The sequence below is a fragment of the Cynocephalus volans genome, chromosome 7, assembly GCF_027409185.1.
Source record: "Cynocephalus volans isolate mCynVol1 chromosome 7, mCynVol1.pri, whole genome shotgun sequence".
Lineage (NCBI taxonomy): Eukaryota > Metazoa > Chordata > Mammalia > Dermoptera > Cynocephalidae > Cynocephalus > Cynocephalus volans.
Window position 1 is genome coordinate 130935711 of NC_084466.1, and position 21481 is coordinate 130957191.

Genomic DNA, 21481 nt, shown 5'->3' on the forward strand with positions numbered 1-21481 from the left:
TGTTACTCTTTGAGAGTAATTAAGTGATATTAAGAAAATAAAACATTTTCACGTATTCAGAGTGGAGGGCTGCTATTTAGACAGGGTAACAGGGGAGGTTTTCTCAGAGGAGGTGATATCTGAACAAAAACCCACATGATGAGAACCGTGAGTCTGAGGGACAGTCAGAGCGAAGTGTACTCCAGTTAGAAGGAGCAGGAGACCAAGGCTGAGAGGGGAACATGCGTAGCTTGTTCAGGGAACTGGAAGAAGATTAAGGCGCATTGAGAGAAAGGCTGAGCATAAAGTGAGATGAGCTCAGGGACGTGGATAGGGACTAAGCTGTGTGGACCTTGTGAGCCATAGTAAGGAGTCTGGATTTTATTTCAAGTCTGATTTAAAACCAGTGGAAGGTTATGACGAGGAGTAATATGAGTGGATTTATATTCATAAAAGCTTACTTGGTCTGCTGCCTGGAGAATGGATCATTGTGGAGCATGAGTGGGAGCTGGGTGGAAGGCTGGGCCAGTTGTCCAGGCAAGAGAGAGTGAGCAGACAGGACCTAAGTGGGAGAAATTATGGGAGGATGTCATTGGTAGAAAACCCTTGAAACAGGCTGAGAAGCTGGAATCTGGGGCATACTGAGACTGTGAAGTATTTAATGAGGAGGCCAAACATAGGAAAAAGAGACTGATAAATGAATCATAATGCCTCAATTATTTGTTTCCTAGGGCTCCCATAATGAAGTACCACAAACTGGATAACTTAAAACAACAGAAATTTATTGTCTCACAGCTCAGGAGCCTAGAAGAGTGAAACAAAGATACCGGCAGGGCCATGCTCCCTTGAAACCTGCAGGGGAGGATTCTTCCTTTCCTCCTCTACCTTCTGGTTCTTGCCAGCAGTCCTTAGCATTCCTTGGCTTACAGCAGTGTCACTCTAGTCTCTGCCTATGTCATTACATGGCTATTTTTTGTCTGTGTCTGTCTCTTGTCTTCTTATAAGGACACCAGTCATATTGGATTAGGGCCCACCCTAATGACCTCATCTTAACTTGATTACGTCTGCAAAGGCCGTATTTTCAAATAAAGGCATGTTTGAAGTTTATGGGGTTTAGGATTTCAACATGTCTTTTGGGAACATGCAATTCAACCCATAATATCTCACAACCACCACAAGCAAGAAAAGAACAAAAAAGTCTTCTAAACATCCAAAATATATATTACCATGTCCATGCCCTTCACTCTCAGAATTGTCCCTCTGGTCTCCACTCAGAGTCTGTTCTTCATTTTACGTGGTATTTTAACTGGTATAGTTGCCTGGTTTTCTTACCCAAAATAGATTTGCAAGTATCCATTAGAAGAGAGAGAGAGGAACAGCAATGACAGCTTGAAGGGTGGACAGCAGTTAGACAATAAAGAGAAGATCAAAACCTGTACAGAGAGGACAACAGAGCTCACAGTCTTAACACTCTGGAGCTGCTCAGAGTAGGAACGAGGTCTTACACTACACAACTCTGTGGACACTGTTGTCATTTGGTTTTGTATCTAGGAAGAAGCTAAAAAGAAAAAAAGGAAGTCTGGGCCCACAAAAGACTTTCCCAAGTCCTGGTTGGTCAAGGTTTTCTTCAAAACTTTCTATATGGTGCTCCTGAAAGCAGTCCTACTGAAGCTAGTGTGTGATGTCTCCTCATTCCTGAGTCCTCAGCTGCTGAAGTGAGTTCTTGGGTTGTCCTTTCAGGGCCTCACCTGCCACCCTCCTTTTTCCCTCTTGTGTATGCAGGCAGGAGCTTATTATTAAATTCCCATTTTTTAAATGCTCATAATTTTCTTTCCTTTTATGACATTGTGTTCATGAAGCATGCAAGACAGTTTTCAAGATCTAAGATGATGAATACTTTAGCCTCTCTCTTTTACGTGTCCCTTCCCTCATAGAAGGCCAGGTACTTGTTAGGGCTCTTTCCTGTTAAACAGAGTGCTATGGGCTGACCATGTCCAAGAGGTGGGCGTATACCCCAGGAGGGTAACTAACTTCATCTCTCCACAGTCACAGTCTTCCATGGGAGGTTCAGGTTAATTATGACAAGACTTTGCAATCTGCCACCATCTATGGAATGAACCACCTCAAGAGAAGCCCTTCTAACTCATGCTGGATGCATGTCCTAATTCTTTTTCAGGCTTCCATAGTCCAGAAATGAATCAACTTGTTCCACACAACCACTTTTACCAGGAGGTTGGGGGCGACAGGGCCAGAACATTGCAGTGGCAGCTCTATAGGGTGTTTCCTTCATTATTCATTTTTGCGGCCATGGAAATCAACCATAAGCTCTTGCTGTTCATCTCCAAGAGAAAGAAAGAACACTGGGAAGACTGTGGAGCTTAGGTCTTCCAAAAGCATTGGACTAATCTGGTCACTTTTGTTACCTACTGTTTAAGGGTAGGGTAGCTGGCTCTGCACGAAGAAAGTGAGGGGCCCTTGAAGGCCTGAAGGGGATCACTTACTTGGTTTGCTCTGGCAGGTGGATGATCTCCTTTGCAAATGACCGTGATGCATACGTGTGGACTGGATATATCTATGTGATCCTCTTATCTGCTGTGGCTCTCCTCCAGTCTCTCTGCCAACAATATTATTTATATTTGTCCTTTGTGCTGGGCATGAGTGTACGAACCATCATCATGGCTTCAGTATATAAGAAGGTAAGCAGAATATGCCAGGTATCACCAAAGAAAATCCCCTTAGTAAACATGAGCATTTATTCCAAGATTGAGGAAAACTTGGTGGAAGTTATAACTGATCTCAAAGGTTGACTTTGACTAGCCATACAGCCTCCTTTAGATATTCATTTGGAAATTAGAATACAAAGAATGAGTTCACAGTCATAAGGCATGGGGCAGGGGCAATGCAGGTGCACCCCAGGGAGAAGCTAGCAGGCTGTTTTGCTGCCCAGGATCTGCCTCTCGGCTTTGAAGGGCCAGATATCCATTCTTCTCTGCCTCCCTCTAGACAAGCTAAGAATGCCTTGGGAAAGAATATAAAGTCAGAAAATAAGCTGAACAAGAGACAGACTCATGAAACCACCAGCGTTTAGCCCCAATCCTTAGTGAAACCTGACTCAGAGACCTGGTAAATTCATCTCAAATTACAAACAATTTTGCAGGGAGAGAAGAATGCTCCATGAGCCAGGGCTCCATCTCCCAGACTAACATTTGCCTAGCAACTCCTTTTTGTAATCTTTATGCACTAATCAAACCTTGCTTTGCCTAACTCTTTTTTTCATTTGTAAATACGTGCAATGTGTTTTCTGAGTTCTGTAGACTTGGGAGCTTTTCTATTTCCTTAAGATGATTTTGCTCATTTTCACTCTCACATATATTTTTTAAGGTTTAACTTTCTCAGGGCAACTGTTTTTCCCTTATGTCCTCAAGGTGAAGTCTCATTTTATCCCCTAACAAATAAAAATATAGTAGTTGTGATCAGTGACTACGAGCTTGAGGGGCAAATTCATACATGAGGAGATAGGGCTCTCTTTAGGTCAGAACATCAGTTACCTTTTCTTTTTTTTCTTCTACCATCAAAGTGACTTTTCTAGTACAGTTCCTGCTTTCCTCCCTTGCTTTCCTCTCTTGGAACACCAATATGTCTTTGTCTTCCTTGAGTAGATATTGACTCATTGAGAAACACTGGCATGTAATCCAAATGTCTTTAGATCAGAAGTCTGGTCAAGTCTTTTAAACTCCCAGATACCCCCGCACTAGAATTTGTCTTCCCTAAAATGGATCTTTTAATCTCCTTATTCCTTCTGGAGATATTGAATTTCTGTTAGTTTCCAGGTATTGAGGTCACTAACTAGACTATCTCAAGCATTTCTATGAATGTGCACTTTTACAAGTGTTATTCATTCCCATCATTTTTGATTCTTAATATATTCCAGGTTTTGCAAATGTTACAATCAATAAAAAGGTTTGTAAAATAGAGCCCTTAATGAGACCTTCATTCACATAAATATCATTATTAAAAGATTGAAAGAAAATTACTAATTTCATATGTTTAGACAATGGCTCACTCTTTATGAAACATTTTTCACGTCTATCCTCAATTCATAGCCCTGTGAAGGAAGAGCATTATTCCTATTTTACAGAGAACTAGGGCTAAGATAATTTCACTATCTGCAATCTCATAGCCAGTTCTTGACCCCAGACAAGGGTATTGCGATTAAATTAATGACCTTTCTACGTTATTGAGATTTATTAAGAAAAGAAATGTGTAGTGATTACCTTAAAGGATAATTATATGCTGTCTGTCTGTCTGTCTGTTTGCTTTTTCATACCAAAGGGGAGGCACAGCAGTGGGCTGTTTCCTTTTGGGCCTTGGTGGTCTTACATTTTAGGAAGTTTCCCTCTTTTTACTGCACAACCAATAATCCTGGTATGTTCCAAAGAATGCATTGGTGAATTATGATGACAGTAGAGCTTCTGGGATGAGGATGGATGTACGAATCTAGGACCATCTTTGTGGGAATTGGAAGAAGGGTCCTCTGCTATGAGGAAGATGCAGGCCACACCAGAAGATGTCTTGGTGAACATAGTGCAAGCTGGTTTCAGTGCTCTGCTGCATTTGTACAAGGGATTATTTTAAGTATCGCTCTAACATGAGAACAGAAAGCCCACACTGCAAGATTCAGGCATCTAGATATTACCTGCAAATTCCTGAGAATAGACAAGTGATTTTACTTCACATGTGTGAACTCTGCAGCTTTCCTCTTTGTTATAAAATTTCTGTCCTTCTTGGGAATCGTTGTAACCTCCTTATAAGAGTATGGTTCTAAATAACATTGTCACATCAGAAGTCTCCAAGGCCAGAATCAATACACGCTCATTTCTTCCACCCCTGCCTCCTTTCCTCCCTCCATACATTCCTCCACACATACATTCCTCCTTCTCTTCCATCCTTCAGTATTTGACTCCCTACTGTGTACAATATAATACTGTAGTGACATGGACGGATGTAGCCCTTGCCCTCACAGAGTTTACATCTGGCGGGGAAATAGAAGAACGCAATAATTACAGTTCCTTCTGATGAATGTAATGACAGAGGTAAGCACAGGATGTTATGGAACTACACAGAAGGAGTATCTAACACAAACTTGGGAGTCTGAGTCTTCTCAGAAGAAGTTGCAACTCAGCTGACACAAAGGATAAATAGGAGTTTTCTGGGCAAAGAAGTGTGTGGATGGATGGGGTTGGAGGAAGGTGGAAATAGGAGGAAAGAATGATCAAAAATGAGAGGACACTGTTTGTGTGCGAAGTTTGGAGGCAAGAAGTCACAGTCCCTTGGAGAAGTTGTTTCCATATGGAGCCCATCCTTCCATTGTGCTCTCACTTTCTGGGTTTCCCCTTCTACTCCCCAGTGTCCTTGGCCTTATCCGTGGATCCCAATCCCAATCTTTCTCTATAGGCACTGACTCTATCCAACTCAGCCAGGAAGCAGTACACTGTTGGAGAAACAGTGAACCTGATGTCCGTGGATGCCCAGAAACTCATGGATGTGGCCAGCTTCATGCACATGCTGTGGTCAAGTGTTCTGCAGATTGTCCTATCCATCTACTTCCTGTGGAGAGAGTTGGGACCTTCGGTGTTATCAGGTGTCGGGGTGATGGTGCTCCTTATCCCAGTTAATGGGATATTGGCCGCCAAGAATAAGGCTATTCAGGTAACAGTACAGAGTCAATTGGAGATATATGCCTTCTTTAAAGTCTAAACTCTTTTGCTTACTCCACTCTAATTCTTGGTGGGAGTTTGAGTAAGGCAAAGTTGCTGGGAGATTTTCCACCATCCCAAATGTACCCAGATTTCTCTATCTTCCTTTTTCATCTTCTTACCACTCTTAGGGTTTACATACTCTACCTTCATTCATGTCAGAGGGAAGGACTGTCCAGAGACACCACATATAACCCTTCCATTCTGCTCTGCTGGGCCGCCCTCAGCACATTGATTCTTGACCTTGTTTCTCCATCATAGCAGTACAAAACCAACCATGCAGAGCCATCACATAAGTGATATAAACTTTAAGCCTAAGTCCTGGCAATCATGCTGCTATCCACCAGGTGGATAGGCCACATACAGACGGTCCTTAGCTCTTCCAGGAATCCCAGGTTGGGCAGGGCAGAGGAGGAACAACCTGGGAAGAGAATACAGTCAGGCAAAGGCTGTGGGGCAGTAACAAGCTCGTCAAGTTCAAGGATCAGAAAGAAGGTGGGCATGTCAGGTGCAGAGTGGGCTAAGATAGGAGTGGAGAAAGATGAATCCCATCACCAGGCACCTCACGTTTTCACTAAGTGACAAACACAAGTGCCCCCAATGCCTAACACCTGCAGCAAACCTGGACCCTCTTCCATGGAAGTGTGTTTTGTTTTTGTTTTGCTTTTTCCTGGCAGGCCATAAATATGAAGAATAAGGACAAACGTTTAAAGATCATGAATGAGATTCTCAGTGGAATCAAGGTGAGAAGCCAAGCGTTGGTGTCCCTCTGTGTGCAATGACAGAAACAGTGGGCTTATTGCCTTTAACAAACCCTGGTAGAGGTTGTGGCTTCCTGCTTCTGGGCCTGTTGTGCGTCACCTGACTCCTGACTCATCTGCCTACAAGTCTCCTGTTTCATCTCCTACTATCCTGCCCAGGCCCTCTTTTGAAGCTTGATCTCTATTTATTTACCCTAAATGGTTTGTGTTGTTTTGCCTTTACATTTTACTGTTAAATTTTTTTAATGTACCCAGAAAAAGTGAGAATGAAATAATGAACTCATGAACTTGTCACCCAGCTCCAGCAATTATCAGAATGACCTAACTAGTTTCATCTATTTTACCACAACCAATCCCACTTCATACCTGCTAGATTATCTTAAAGAAATTCTCAGATGTCATGTCATTTCTTTGGTAATCTCTTCTATGTACCTGTAAAAGAAGGACATCCTTTTTTTTTGGTGGCTGGCAAGAATGGGGATCCAAACCCTCGACCCTGGTGTTATAACACTTGCTTAGGAACTGAGAAACTGGTCAGCCTGGGACTTCCTTTTCTTAACATAACCACGATACCATCATCACACCTAAAAAATATTAACTATTATTCTTTGATATCTTCAAATTTCCCCAAAACCTCATACATGTCTTCTTTTAAAAACTGTTGTTTAGTTTGGATAAGGATCCCCCAAATGTCCATGCATTGCATTTGGTTGATAGTGCTTTTAATCTGCAGCAGTTCCTTTTTCTCTATCTCTATCTCTTTTGTTGTCATATTTGAGAAAGGAGATTATCTTGTTTCCTTTATTTCCTGTAAGTTAATAATTAGATTTATAGGCTTCTTTAGATTTAGGTTTGATTGGGAGAGGGAGCAAGGTTACTCTCAAGTGGTCCTATGTGCTTCCAAATGGCAATGCTGTGACTGTGGGTCTAGGCATTGCCAAGCTGATTCATCTGTTATAAAGTTTCCTGCCATTCTTTCACCTAGAGCAGTGGTTTGTGACCCTGGTCGCACATTAAGGTCACCTGGGAAGTTCGTAAGACACACTGAGGCTGGAGTTTTACTCCAAACCATTTACATTGGACACTCTGGGGGTTATCCTAAAATGAAGTTGGTTCAGGATAGGAAGTATAAACACTTGCTTCTTTTTCTCTGTTTACCAGATTTCAAAATAATGCATTTTATTCTCCAATGGTGACCAATCAACACTTTCCTTTTTTTTTTTTTTTTTTTTTTTTACCAATATCTTCTTTTTAAAAAATGTATTGTTTTGAATTCATGGATTTTAAAATTATCTTAAACTTCTTGAAAATGAAACAGAGGCTCCTTTTACTCCCTGATATTTCTCCATGCAGAGCTCTGATATGTCTTTCTGCTAATGTGGCAAAATTAAAAGAAAGATCTGGTTTTGAATCTCAGCTCTACTACTTCCTAGGTTGGTGATTTGCGGCAAGATTTTTAGCCTCTCTCGGCCTGTTTTCTTATCATTTAAATGGAGACAGTAATTCTACAGAAGTAGGGTGACGTAACTTGCCTCGGTTTGCCCAGACCTCTCAGGCTCTAGCACTGAAAGGCCTGTGTTCTGTGCAACCCCGTAGTCCCAGGCAAACAGAGACAGTTGGTCACACTAAGGTTGTTATAAGGATTAAGTGAGAAAATGTATGTGAAATGCTTTGTATGTAGTAAATTTCAACAAATACAGCTACATTTCTGTAATCACACTTTATAATCTGGCCTTCTGCTCCTGAAATTTTGGGGTTCATATCCTAAAATATGAGTCGATCAGATGCACCTGTTGCCCTTTTCTGGCAACTCTGTGAGCTGTGCTCTTTTCTAACCTACTAGATCCTGAAATATTTTGCCTGGGAACCTTCATTCAAAGACCAAGTTCACAACCTTCGGAAGAAAGAGCTCAAGAACCTGCTGACCTTTAGTGTGATGCAGGCTATAATGACATTCCTCTTATACTTAACTCCAGTCCTGGTGAGTAGTGGAGGGGTCAGTGGGCTGGGTATGTTTTGATCCTGGGTCAGCTTCCTGAAGAGGAAGGTCTTTTTTTCATATACTATCTAGCATTTCTAGGGCTAACCCTGAAATGAAGTGAACTAGTCCCCCTCTTCAACTCCCCATGCTGTTCCTACTTTGTGCCCCCCAACTCAACCCTTGTATATTGTTTGGTGGTCCAGCAGTCCAGAGAAAGTTTTCAGGATTTTTGGCATGAATGTGGTATCCAGGAATGATTTGCATAAGAGGGCTTCTTATCTTCTTGGGGGAAGTGGTGTGGATCTATGATGGAAGGAAGAGTGACAGAGGAGACAGGAGACTCAGGCTCTAGTCCTGGAAATCAATTAACTGACTTTGTGACCTTGGGCAAGATATTTTCTCCTCTCCTGGGCTCAGTTTTCTCATCTATAACCTAAGGCTGCTTCAACTCTCATATGCTGTGGTCCTGAAGCTCAGCACAAGCCTCCTTGGGTCCTCCTAGGAATAAATTTCTCATGACCTTGCTCTCTCTAGGTGTGTGTAGTCACATTTTCTGTTTACGTCCTGGTGGACAGCAATAATATTTTGGATGCAGAAAAGGCCTTCACTTCCATCTCCCTCTTCAATATCCTGCGCTTTCCCATGGGCATGCTTCCCATGGTGATCTCCACCATGCTCCAGGTAGGTAGCAACTCTCATTGCTAACTGCTTATCTCTGGTTAAAAGCCTTAGAGTCCAGAATGACTGGCCTATCATATCTCACATCTTGCTTCTATTAGTGAAATTTCATACACAGAGATCTGTTTGGTTTTTAGAGATGAGTGGCTTGATCCTAATAAAATCATGAGCTCTCGGAGTCGCCCTTTATCTGAATATAAAATGAGGATAATCATACCAATCTCATCTAACTCACAGGGAGATGATCTTGTGAAAGCATTTGGTGAGATTATTATTATTACTCCTGGTACTGGGAACACTCCTAAACCATTTTCTCAGCCCAGTTTCTGCCATATTTTACCAAGGCTTTGAGGTGTTGGTATAGCATTAGACAAATATTGCACAAAGGCAGAGAAAAGACCCTTTCTTTGCATGAACCTATGTTGTGGTCAACCTGAACGCAATTTGGGAGCCTGGAGCTGTCAGAAAATGAGTTTGGAGTCAGGAGGCCTTGGATGAGCCAGGGGGAATGTCTGGATTCTCAAAACTGAGTCACTAAGGTGGGCCAAGTATCAGACCTCAGGAGGAAGTGCACAGGGCAGGTGGCAGAATGATGACTGAGCCAGAATGACAGGGGTAGGGTGTGGTGATCTGCATTGTTCCCAGCAGGGGCTGGCTTTAGACACCTCAGGACAAAGGAAGGACTGGTGTTTAGGAGATCTCCCTGTCCTGGAGGATGTGAAGAAAGGCTGACAGATTTGGCCAGTAAAGAGACAACATACTATTTTCAGATACAATTTACTACATGGCAAACACAAGATCGGTAAAGGTGTCAGCTCCCTGCATTCCTTGTCCCTCAGAATGTGAGTGAACCTAAAGAAGTCAGATGATAATGCAACCTGGGCAGTGAGGCACTCTGTTTTACAGCCTGCATTTGCACCCTAAGGAGGGGACGGGCAGGAAGCCTGATACTTCATCAGAGCCTGAGTGGCAACGAGAAACTTTCTCATGACAGCCTCCCTGGAAGATAGGGAGGCAGGTGAGAAACATCCTTGTAGAAGCTCCTCCAAATCCTCCCAAGTTCTCATGTTCCAGGGGGACCACAAAGTGTGCTTCCAACTGTTACATCAGCTGCAATTTAAGCTTTCTCTGTGTGGTCTATGTGAAATGTGCAAGGTCACTGTTATGCCATGGCTAATTCTTCTACAGAGGGTCCAGTAGCAGCTCTGTTAGGGTAGTGTATGGGTCATCATGGCATAGAGTCAGTTAAATAAGAACAGGCCAGGGGCCAAGCTACTAGAACCAGATATAAGTGAGGGTTTTGCCTTCGAGGAAGGTAGGAGAAGGCAGGTTGTGGAACTAGGGCCAAAGATTGGAAGGAGATAGCAGTCCATTTGAACTCCCTCAGTTTTCTTTGAGATTGAAATAGAGTATCTTAATTTCTCTCCGTCCAGGGTGGGATGGCTCCCATGGCTGCGGTGTGGCTAAGTCTGAGTTGGGGGACAGGAGGTTCCAGCTGTGACAAATGGCAAATCATGGGCTGATGACAAAGTCAAAATCCCCTCCCTGCTTGTTCTTGTTATTGAATGTTTTATTCTTGAGATCCTTTATGTCCTTCTCTAGGCCAGTGTTTCCATAGACCGTCTAGAGAAGTACTTGGGAGGGGATGACCTGGACACATCTGCCATTCGACATGACTGCAATTTTGGTAAATGAATTTGAAAGTTGCTTCCCACACTTATTCTTAGTGCTGGTACCATATTTTGATACACAAGTACTTAGCAGCAGCAAACTGATAGAAAGGGAGACCTACGGGATTTGCCTTGAACCCACGCTTGCATAATAAGCTTACTGTTGTTACTTAAACTATGGTTTCGCTTAGGGCACATTGCTAAGCGGAGCTGGGCCTGTAATTCTGATGATAGTGGTGTGTAGTAGTCTGTTTCTGTTCCTTGTAATACAATACAAGAAACTGGGTAATTTATAAAGAAGTAGAATTTATTTCTTACAGTTTTAGAGGCTGGGAAATCCAAGGTCCATAGGGCACATCTAGTGAGGGTCTTCTTCTGGGTGGGACCTCTCTTCAGGCTTCAGTGATGCCTAAGGTATCACATGGTGAGATAATGGCAGAGGAAGAGAGCTGTCCTTCTCACTGCTCTCCTTTAAAAGCCATCAGAAGCACACCCATGTTAACTCATAACTTCATGAATGTATTAATATTTACGAGGGAACAGTCCACATGATCCAGTCACCTCTCAAAGGCTCCATCTTTCAAATATCATAATTAGATTTCCTATCCTCTTAAGACTTTACAAAGTAGATTGAGTTTCCAATATGTGGGACATATCTGACCTATAGTGCAGGGAAACCTGCAAAGGATCCAGAAAGCAGAATTCAAGATGGAGCCAAGCTCATGGAATTGGGAAGGTAGCCTGGAGTGAAAGAACACACCTGTTCACAAGGGTTAAGGATTGGGGGGCATCCACAGCCAGAGTGAGAAATGAATGTGGAATCCAGTGTAGGGAGGAATTATATAAGGTAGAATTTATACAAAGGGATTGGGCAACAGAGGGCCTGGGATTGTACCCAGAATATCTGTAGGTCAGGAATCTGGGCTACAAACAGGCTTCCAACTCCTGAATCAAAAAGGACTTTGTACACAGACCACTTCTGTTTCATGCCAGGAACTTTCACTTCCTCCTGTTAGTGTAGGAGCCAGCACCCAACAGAGGCGATCTCAGGGGCTGATGGCGGAAGGAGAGACACAAGGAGAGGCACATGAGAGCTGAGAAAGGACAGAAAGACATGAGAGAACATACATCTGACTAAGGGAGGGTGTTTTCCTCAACAGACAAAGCTGTGCAGTTTTCTGAGGCCTCCTTTACCTGGGAACAAGACTTGGAAGCCGCAGTCCGAGAGTGAGTTGTCTTCTTTCTATCCTGTTGTTCTTTAGGATTCTCTTTGCTTGTCATGTTCTTGGAAAATTACCTGTAATAGAACACATAGGGAAATGAGGTGTGTGCATGTGTTCAGTTAAATACTAGTGCAGGCTAAACCCCTGGAAGGATGGGCCGAGAGCAAAGATCCTGAGCCTCTTTCCTCACAACTGCATTTGCCACCTGCTTTCCTACTGTGGGACTCGGAATGTCCAGCTGAGAACCTGTGAAGACATTTGTGCTCCAGATTATGGAAGGAAGTAACATGGAGCGGGCAGATGACCCAGGTCTCTGGGTATGGTAGGGGTTACACACAAGAACCTGAACTCAGTCTTAGTTTATACATTCATTTAAGAATGTAATCAGAGGCCGAGCCCGTGGCGCACTCGGGAGAGTGCAGTGCTGGGAGCGCAGCAACGCTCCCGCTGCAGGTTCGGATCCTATATAGGAATGGCCAGTGTACTCACTGGCTGAGTGCCGGTCACGAAAAAGACAAAAAAAAAAAAAAAAAAAGAAAGTAATCAGGAACATTGGAATATGACTTTCCCCAGACTGGACAATGGAAGCTTTATCTATAAGATTCAAGTTGAGATCTGGAGTTTTACATAAAAATAACCCATTCTCACACCCCACCCGGTAGGCCACCTCCCTGCCATGCAGGTGTGCTGCCCTAAGCCAACCCTTTCTTGCCATGCTGCTGCAGGTAGTGTGTCTCTTAAACACTGTGTGTAACTGCACACCCAACTCATCCACGGAGCCAGCACACACAGAATACACCAGGAGCCTGAGCAGGTCGTGTCTTCCTTTCTTTACAATCGAGCACACCTACTGCCCCACTGCCACACCCATGACTTCTCATCCTTCTCTCCTATTCCGCCAGCCTTTGACATTGATTCTGGAGCTAGCCCAGTGATGAGTCAGGGCGGGAGCCCCTGCTCTGAACACTCCCAACCCTAAAGCTTCCCTGTGCAGAGAAGAAACCGGATAAAGCTTCCATTCTTCCACTTTACTGCTATAAGTGTGGAAGAAGTTCAGCTCAGTGGGCAGGTTCAGAAAGACTGAACAAGTTCTTGAAGTTCCTGATGTTCTAGGGCTGGCACACAGGGTTCCCAGGAATCTAGCCCAATGTGGGCCCCTCCTCAGCCAGATACAGCCCAACCTTCAGGGGAGGGGCCAGGGCATCTGGTTCACCAAGTGCTGCAGGTGACTCATTGAATAGCAAATTTGGGAAACGCTGATCTAGTCCAACCCCATTGGTTTAGAAACATGGGTCTTCAGTCCAGAAGAAGTGACCTTCCAAGATAACACAGCCTGGCAGTGGCAGAGTTGGGATTTGAACCAAGCCAGGTCTCCAGGCTCCCACTAGGGTCTTGTTCCATGGTACCACGTGGGTTCTAGGAGAATTTTTCCATTGGAAACCCACATTTGGCACAAACAATTTAAAGATGAGTTGGAGAAGTGAGGGCTCATTCTGTAGTCTTTTAGAGATTGAAATAAAAATCACTAAAATTTCCAATTTTGAGAGAAAATCTACTAATGCCAGAATTCATGGAAATTCAGAGAAATCGTTTGAACTACTCTTGAATATCACCCCCCAACCCCCATTTCCTTAAAAGACACTTTTCTTTTTCAGTGTGAACCTGGATGTTATGCCAGGCCAATTGGTGGCTGTGGTGGGCCCTGTGGGCTCTGGGAAATCCTCCTTGATATCAGCCATGCTGGGAGAAATGGAAAATGTCCACGGGCACATCATCATCAAGGTGAGAGGGAATGCCACTGGAGAAGACTTCTGACCCTCAAATATGGGCCACTTAGTGCTGTTTCCTCATTTGGGAGAATGCACTGAGGCCTTGTAGGTGGGGCCTTGATGACATCTGGTAGATTTGTGAACTGCAGATTCTCTGACCCATCCCAGGCTTATATAGTTAGACTCTGGGGAAAGGGTCTAAGAATCTATATATTTAATGAGCTATTCAAGCAGTTCTCATATGCATACTAAAGTGTGGAAACTGTTGACTAGAGACGTCTTCATTCAAAGTATAGGCTTTTCTGCTATGTCTATGCATGTGTTTCTGAAAACCTCACATTCTGCAAAACTGTAAGGGAAAATAGTTGTAGCAGATCACTAAAAATTTATGTCTTTGTAAGTAAAGTACCAACAAAAACAATACCAACAGTAACAATAACAACAAAAACAATAAGACCAGTATCACTGTAAAATCAACAGCACATTTCCACCCAACACCATGATTATTCTTGGATCTCTCATCTCCTCCTTTGTGAGCTAGATCTTTCATAGTATTGGCTTCCAATACAAAAACATGATGTAGAGTGTTGACTTCTTTTGTCATTTATGATTTTTTTAACATTGAGGAAAATGTTGTCATGGCATCTTTATCAGCACTGTAAACTTCCCCAGAGAGCCTAATTTACAGGAAATTAGAGAGATTTTGAATTTTAAAGTAGCCACTATTTGCACCAGAGACATGTTTATAGCTATTCAGCTTTTTAAAGATCTTTTTAAATATGAGAAAGCTTACAACTGATCGCTTTATATTGACCTGTTTGTAAAAATTTTAAGTACCATTTTTTCTTTTATGGTATACTTACATCATTCCCTGATTTACCAATCACTAATGAGCTAATTTGCATTTTTAAAAACATGTATTATAGCAGAGCAGACTTTACAGATTTAACTGTCTCCTTACTCCTTTGGGAAGTTTTTTCTTGCTAGATCATAACTGAATTCGTCCTCAAAGATGGGCATTTGCCAGTCTCTGCCTCTCTTTGGACATGACCTGTTTCATGTCCCACTCTGGCATCCTAATTCCAACCTCGTAGTTCTTGCTTCCTAGAGTGCTATCTGTACCATTCCCCTGTCAGTGTTAGTTCTGTCTTGATCCTAGTAAACCCATTGGGTTTGACTAAAACCCTGTTCTAGAATCAGCATGTGCATTCATCTTCTGATTTTGAGGATCATGGCTAGAAAATGATAGTACAAAGAAGGGGACTTTAAATGGTGAATAGGACATTGAATCTTTCTCCCTGGTCAGTGCAGTAAATAACAATGCATTGTAAATATCAGATGCTCAGTCAGCCTGACACACAGTTCTTCAAATCTAAGCTCCATTTGCTCCTTCGCCCTCCCGCCACCCCATTCTTCAACACTGCATTTATAGAGGTACAACTGTCATGTGGTCTGACCCTTTTCCCTCTAGGGCACTACTGCCTATGTTCCACAGCAGTCCTGGATTCAGAATTGCACCATAAAAGACAACATCCTTTTTGGATCAGAGTTGAATGAAAAGAGGTACCAGCAAATTCTGGAGGCCTGTGCCCTCCTCCCAGACTTGGAAATGTTGCCTGGAAGAGACCTAGCTGAGATTGGAGAAAAGGTACTTAGGACAACAAGGGACCCTGAAGGGTTAAGAAATAATGAAGAAAAAAGTGAGGGTGATGGTGAAGAAGCACATGGTTGACTAACCTTGGTAGTCACATTTGAAGCAAACAGTTTGTGCAAGTAACTTAGAATTGTTAAACTTCGTACCTGGAAGCAAATATAGAAATTACGTAATCTAGATCAAAGATGATGAGGCAAAGGACCTGAGAGGCTAAGTTAACAGTGCCCAAGTTTGACCTCACAGGTGGTGGGACAGAGGTGGCACTAGAAAATTGTCCTGATTCTACTTCTGTATATAGTGAGGCCAGAGGAGGGTTCTACAAATCTGCTTTGAATACTTATAAATTTATTGTAAATTATTTTTTCATATTACTAAATACCTTATTAAAAAATAGATTTATAATCTCTTTATTGTATTTATGATATAGATGTAGTGTACTGTACTTAGGAATCTGTGAATAATATATATTTAGGATGTTTTTATCCTCCCTCCCCATTACTACAAATTAATGTATCTATCTTTTGGGGGCAAGGATCTTGAGATGTTAAAAGACTAGTGTACATACAGCTCTATAGTGAATTTGTCCATTAATTCAGTATATATTTATTGAGCACCTACTATGTGCCAGACACTGTTTTAAGTGCTGGTATTACTTCCATGAACAAAATAGAGAAAATCTCTGCTCCAATATAGCTCTACATTCTCATGGAGAAGGAAGTAACAAAAATATTAAATACATAATTTATAAGATAGAAAATGATAAATTGGGTGTACCGTTAATTATTGAGCTTAAACTTATTTATGAATCAAAGTTATTTATTTATTTAAAGGAACTTGTAAGATTTTTAAGCCTTGATACCTTATCGAGGCCAATTTCTTCCCTTTATTTATTTATTTTATTCTTTCCTTATTTGACACTGTGAAGGTAGGACTAGGAAGTAGTGCTTCATAGAAATTATTTTCTTCTTCAGGGTATAAATCTCAGTGGGGGTCAGAAGCAGAGGATCAGCCTGGCCAGAGCTGTCTATCAAAATTCAGACATCTATATTCTAGATGACCCCTTGTCTGCAGTGGATGCTCATGTGGGAAAACACATTTTCAATAAGGTCTTGGGCCCAAACGGCCTGTTGAGAGGCAAGGTAAGAAATCATTTGAAGTGATGAAAATATAAGGGCGGGGGCAAGGGGGACCCCACACATCTCCTGGGACAGCTGTTATCCTAAAGCAGATTGTATTTATCTGTCCCCTGGGCTCCTGAGGAGGTATATGTCAGACTGGTGTCAATGGAGATTCCCACATGAAGACTCCCATTGTGAGGTCATGACTTATGCTGCAACTGGATAATTTGACACTTGTTCTGTGGCTCTGACATTGAACCTGTTAGGATGATTCATTATGATAAAAAGTACCTTTGGTTCTGTGGTTGTAATAAATATATTTGATCTTTGTCCCCAGTTCCTGGCATAGAGCTCCTAAAACCCTTGGAATTTCCTGAGTGATAGGAGTGTCTTTTGTCATCCATAGTGAGCCCCTTTTGATCACACTTGAGTTTACGCTAATGAGATGACTTAGGGTAGAGCCCCAAGATAGCCTAAGATGGGGCTGATCACCAGAAAGATCAAGTGACAGAGGGTTGGAAATTTCAGCCCTACTCGCTGACTTCCAGGTAGGGAAGTTGGGGGTGGGGGGGCTGGAGATTGGGTTATAAAAACTCTTGAACGAGTTTAGAGACTTCCAGGTTAGTGAACACATCACGGTGCTGGGAGGGTGGTGTGGACGGAGAGGGCACCAAGTTTTCACCCCCCATCTCCACCCCATAGTTTGCCCTGGGCATTTCTTCCATTTGGCTATTCCTGAGCTGTATCCTTTATAATAAACTGATAAGCATAACTAAAGTGTTTTCCTGAGATTGGTGATCCATTCTAGCAAATTATGGAACCTGAAGACAGAACACCCAATTTATAGCCAGTTGGTCAGAAATTTGGTGGCCTTGTTACTGGCATCTGAATAGGGGGCACTCTCATGAGACTGAGTCCTAACACCGTGGGGTCTGTGCTAACTGCAGGTAATTAGTGTAAGAATTGAATTGAATTGTTGAACACTCAAGTGGTGTGAGAGAATTGGTTGGTGTCAGAAAACAGCCCAGAGGACCCAACCTTGCTGGTGGGATACATGTTATCCTGCAGGTATTAGAGCTCTAAGAAAGCACTTTCCCTGGGAGCCTTGCAGGGTATGAGAAAGCTATGCCTGCACTCAACCTGAGCATACAAATGACACCTAACACTTGCTGAGTATTCAGTGTCCTGGGCCTGTGCTAAGCATGTTAACTGCATGGTCTCATTTGATTCTTACAATGCCCCTGTCAGATAGTACTAGAAAAGTGGCCAGAGCAAGACACTAGAGCTGGTCACAGGTGGAGACTAGGCTTTTCTTATCATGCGCAAGTTGGCACATTTGTCCTGACACAGTGAGATGAATTGGAAAAGGAGGTGTTTCCTTTAGCAGTGGACAGTGAGACTCCAGGTGTATTAGGCCTGGTCCCTTCGAGATTTCTTGAATGGTGCTCATTAGAGGAAGATGGAGTTGTTGAGACCTGGGCTGCTATTGCACTGAGGCCCTTTGCTTCTGTTTTGCATCAATAGGACAGTAGGAACTCACTCCCCCTCCTATTCCTGGTCCTGTCTTCCGTCCTTAAGGCCTTCTTGGTTTTATTCAGTCATAAGTAAATACCCATCCTGTGCCAACTTTGTTACAAAGGCTAGGCATGCATAGATGGAAAGCTGTGGTCCTCTCTCTCAATAACTTAAAATCTAATGGGAAGACACACAAAAGCAAACAATAATATTATAATACATGAGTTGTTTTGATGGTAATCAGTACAAACTATAGTGGAAATACTGGAGAAATACTCAAGTTTTCCCTGGGGATTCAGGTAAAGCACCACAGAGCTGGCTGCGAGATGAGACTTAAGGGATGAGGTTCTCCTCGATGTTACAGATGAGAGGGACCTAATCTCTGTGGGCTGTGAAGTAGAGAGCAGAGGCAGTGGGCTTAGGTTTTCTCTTCCACAGCCCATCTCAACGCCATTCCTTCTAACTAAGCCTCATTACTGACCCATAAGTGTTTGTCTTTCTTTGAGTGGCATTATTATCTCAGTAGTCGATAGACAGGAGTGTAAGGGATGCCAAGTCTTCAACACCAGGGAGGGCCTGGACTAAAAATAAAGTTTTCTGCCGTCCAGTGTCTCTAACATGCTGAAAAATCTGAGCGGTTCTTGTTAGTTCAGTTGGTTACCTGGTAAGTGAAAGGGGCAGTTAGTCAGCTATTTAGTTAGTTTTGGATGCATCAATTATACTGATACTCATTGACATGAGGTTCCTAAGCACAACCTTTGACTACGCGGGAACGTGCAGGAGAACGTGTGTAGGGCAAACCTCGTTGTTACTACAGAAAAATAACTGAGCAGATCCATGATGACAGGAGTCTCATTTCACACATAGGGTCAAGTCTTAAGATGAAGTGAAGGAAAGAGGAAGTAAAATAGGCTGAGTGGTCAGGGCTAAATTTTGAAGCAAAGCCCCAGAGTGAATGGACGTGGTTTCCCCTTTCAGAGTCAGCCAGAGAAGATGGTGGACATAAGGTAGTCAACACAACTGCATGTTATCTTTGCAGACTCGACTCTTGGTTACACATAGCATTCACTTTCTTCCCCAAGTGGATGAGATTGTGGTTCTGGGGAACGGCACCATCTTGGAGAAAGGATCCTACAGCACTCTGATGGCCAAGAAAGGAGTGTTTGCCAAGAACCTGAAAACTTTCATAAAACGTACGGGTCCTGAAGGGGAGGCCACAGGTATGTAAGGAAGATGGAAACAGGGTAGTACCTCGGGCAGGGGTGGGAATGGTAAACTAGTATCTACGTCCTGAACTGTTCAGTGTCCAATGAACTAGATCTGGAAGTGAATTACCCAGAGATTCAAACTCTGCTCTTTCTGTGTTCTGTGTCTCTGTAAGGAACACAGAAATTGAACCTCTGTGCCATGGCCAAACCGGTGGCTCACCCTTGTCACCTGGTCTCTAACATACAATCATGGGACACTCTTGAGAAGCGTATGACTGAAGGTATGGATGAGTACCCCTTGTGGAAGGAATACCAATGACACAAGGGGCCCTCTTTTGGGCATGCCATGCTCCTATTGATTCAAGTCACACACATCCCACCCCAAGTACATCAAATCCATTAAAACCAGTCACTGGATGGCTTCATAGCCTGGCACTAAGAGTGTGCTGCTAAATTCTTGGTAAGACCTAACAAAGGGATCTTGATTACTACACCAAAATCCACAGGATGTTTGAACCATCAAAAATTACATCACTAGCCAGTTTCGTAGTATACCATAGGAGTAGCCTCCAATATCACCAACACTGGGTTCATGGATTAGCTCCAGTCAGCAATGGAGCCCTGTTTACTGTGCCCATTCCCAAGCTTCTGCCAGCAATAGTTCTGTGCATCGTCCTGGTTATGAGCTTCAGGTAGTGATCACCAGCAAGAGATCAGGACTGAGAAAACAAGATCTACAGGATGCAGGGGCATTCCAGAAATCAGTCAGATGAGGCAGAAGCTACAGCACTTACAAGTGGGAGCATTTTCTGACTGTGACCTCAGGACATGTGATTGTTTAAAACCACTTTGGGGAGCAGAGGATTCTGGGGAAAAAATGATCTAAACCAGGAAGTCTGTAAACATTGGAAGAACAGGGTAGGAACTAAGAACAGGATGGTGTGGGTGACAGGGACCAGAAGCTAGGCCAGGAGAGTGGGGCAAGAGTGCCAGGAACCAGCAGAATACAAGTTAGAGCTATTCATCAGCCTTTATATGCTCCAGACACTGGCCTGGATAAAACTAAAAGCACCTGCCTGGAGTGGGAAATGAAGGTCCCAAGCAAAGGGCAGTGTCTAATGTTGGAAATCCCTAGGTTATTGCTTGCAACCATGTCACCATGACCTGGGCAGTTTCCCTATGCTGATTCTAAACACTTTTTTCTGATTTGCTAGAATCTGAGATTCTGGTTTCTGTTATAAACCCCCATGGATAGGTGGCCCACATGAAGATCCTTTTATGTATAAAGGACAGTTTGCAAAATAGCCCTGTAAGCCCTTGTTCTGGTGAACATTGAGAGGCTATTTCTGAGCAGTTTTGTAAACCCCAGAGCCTAGCATACTGTTGTATTGGTTATGGGACTTAGGACTTGGTGGAACAAAGTGAAGGGAAGGAGGGCAAGATGAGCTGCATCAACTTTGGCTGCATGTATTAAGTTTCTTCATTAGCTGCTGTAACATAGTACCACAAACTGGATGCCTTAAACTACAGAAATTTGTTGTCTCACACTTCTGCAGGCTAGAAGGGCAAGACCAAGGTGTCAGCAGGATTAGTTCCTTCTTAAGATGCTAGGGAGGGATCTGTTTGAGGCCTCTCTCCTAGTTTCTGGTGGTTTGCTGGCTATCTTTGTTTTTGATGTTTGTTGCTGTTGTTTCTTCTGTTTAGTTTTAGTTTCCTGTATTCCTTACCATGTGTGGTCACTGAAGTCTCTGTTTGGTTTGAGTAGTGGTTAACTAATGATTAGACAGAGATCCTTAAATGACCGAAACCAGGAAGTCTCTCAGCCTTTGCTGAAAGATTTTGTGTGTGTGTGTTTAGACATTTCTTCAACATTCCAGCAATTTACTTCTCTGCTTCAGTCATCACTTCCTGCTTGGACAAGGCCACAGGGTTAGCCAGTAGTGAATGATTAGGACCTCCTACAGTCTTTTCAGGGAATGTACACAGCCCTACACATGTGTGTGGAATTCTAGATTGACAGGACTATATCAGAGATATCAGAGCCTCCTGCGGACATCTTATTCTCCAGCTTTCCCTTTTAAGTTTTTGGTCTGCTTCTTGTATGCTCCAGGTGTTATCACCACCTCAGGATGCTGAGATGTTAAGCAATTGCTGCTGATTTTTTGAGCT

At 43.0% G+C, this 21481-nt stretch overlaps 1 protein-coding gene across 1 annotated transcript in view; it reads left to right on the plus strand.

Annotated features, from left to right (window-relative positions):
• Nucleotides 1-21481, plus strand: part of LOC134381996 (ATP-binding cassette sub-family C member 2-like) — a 55443-nt gene that overhangs the window by 17286 nt on the left and 16676 nt on the right. The window contains exons 8-19 of the mRNA XM_063102017.1: nt 1531-1694; nt 2498-2675; nt 5434-5688; nt 6413-6478; nt 8340-8477; nt 9012-9158; nt 10758-10842; nt 11986-12052; nt 13704-13830; nt 15289-15465; nt 16443-16610; nt 19144-19324. Of these exons, the coding sequence (XP_062958087.1) occupies nt 1531-1694; nt 2498-2675; nt 5434-5688; nt 6413-6478; nt 8340-8477; nt 9012-9158; nt 10758-10842; nt 11986-12052; nt 13704-13830; nt 15289-15465; nt 16443-16610; nt 19144-19324 (1753 nt within the window). The remainder of the gene's footprint in view (nt 1-1530; nt 1695-2497; nt 2676-5433; nt 5689-6412; nt 6479-8339; nt 8478-9011; nt 9159-10757; nt 10843-11985; nt 12053-13703; nt 13831-15288; nt 15466-16442; nt 16611-19143; nt 19325-21481) is intronic.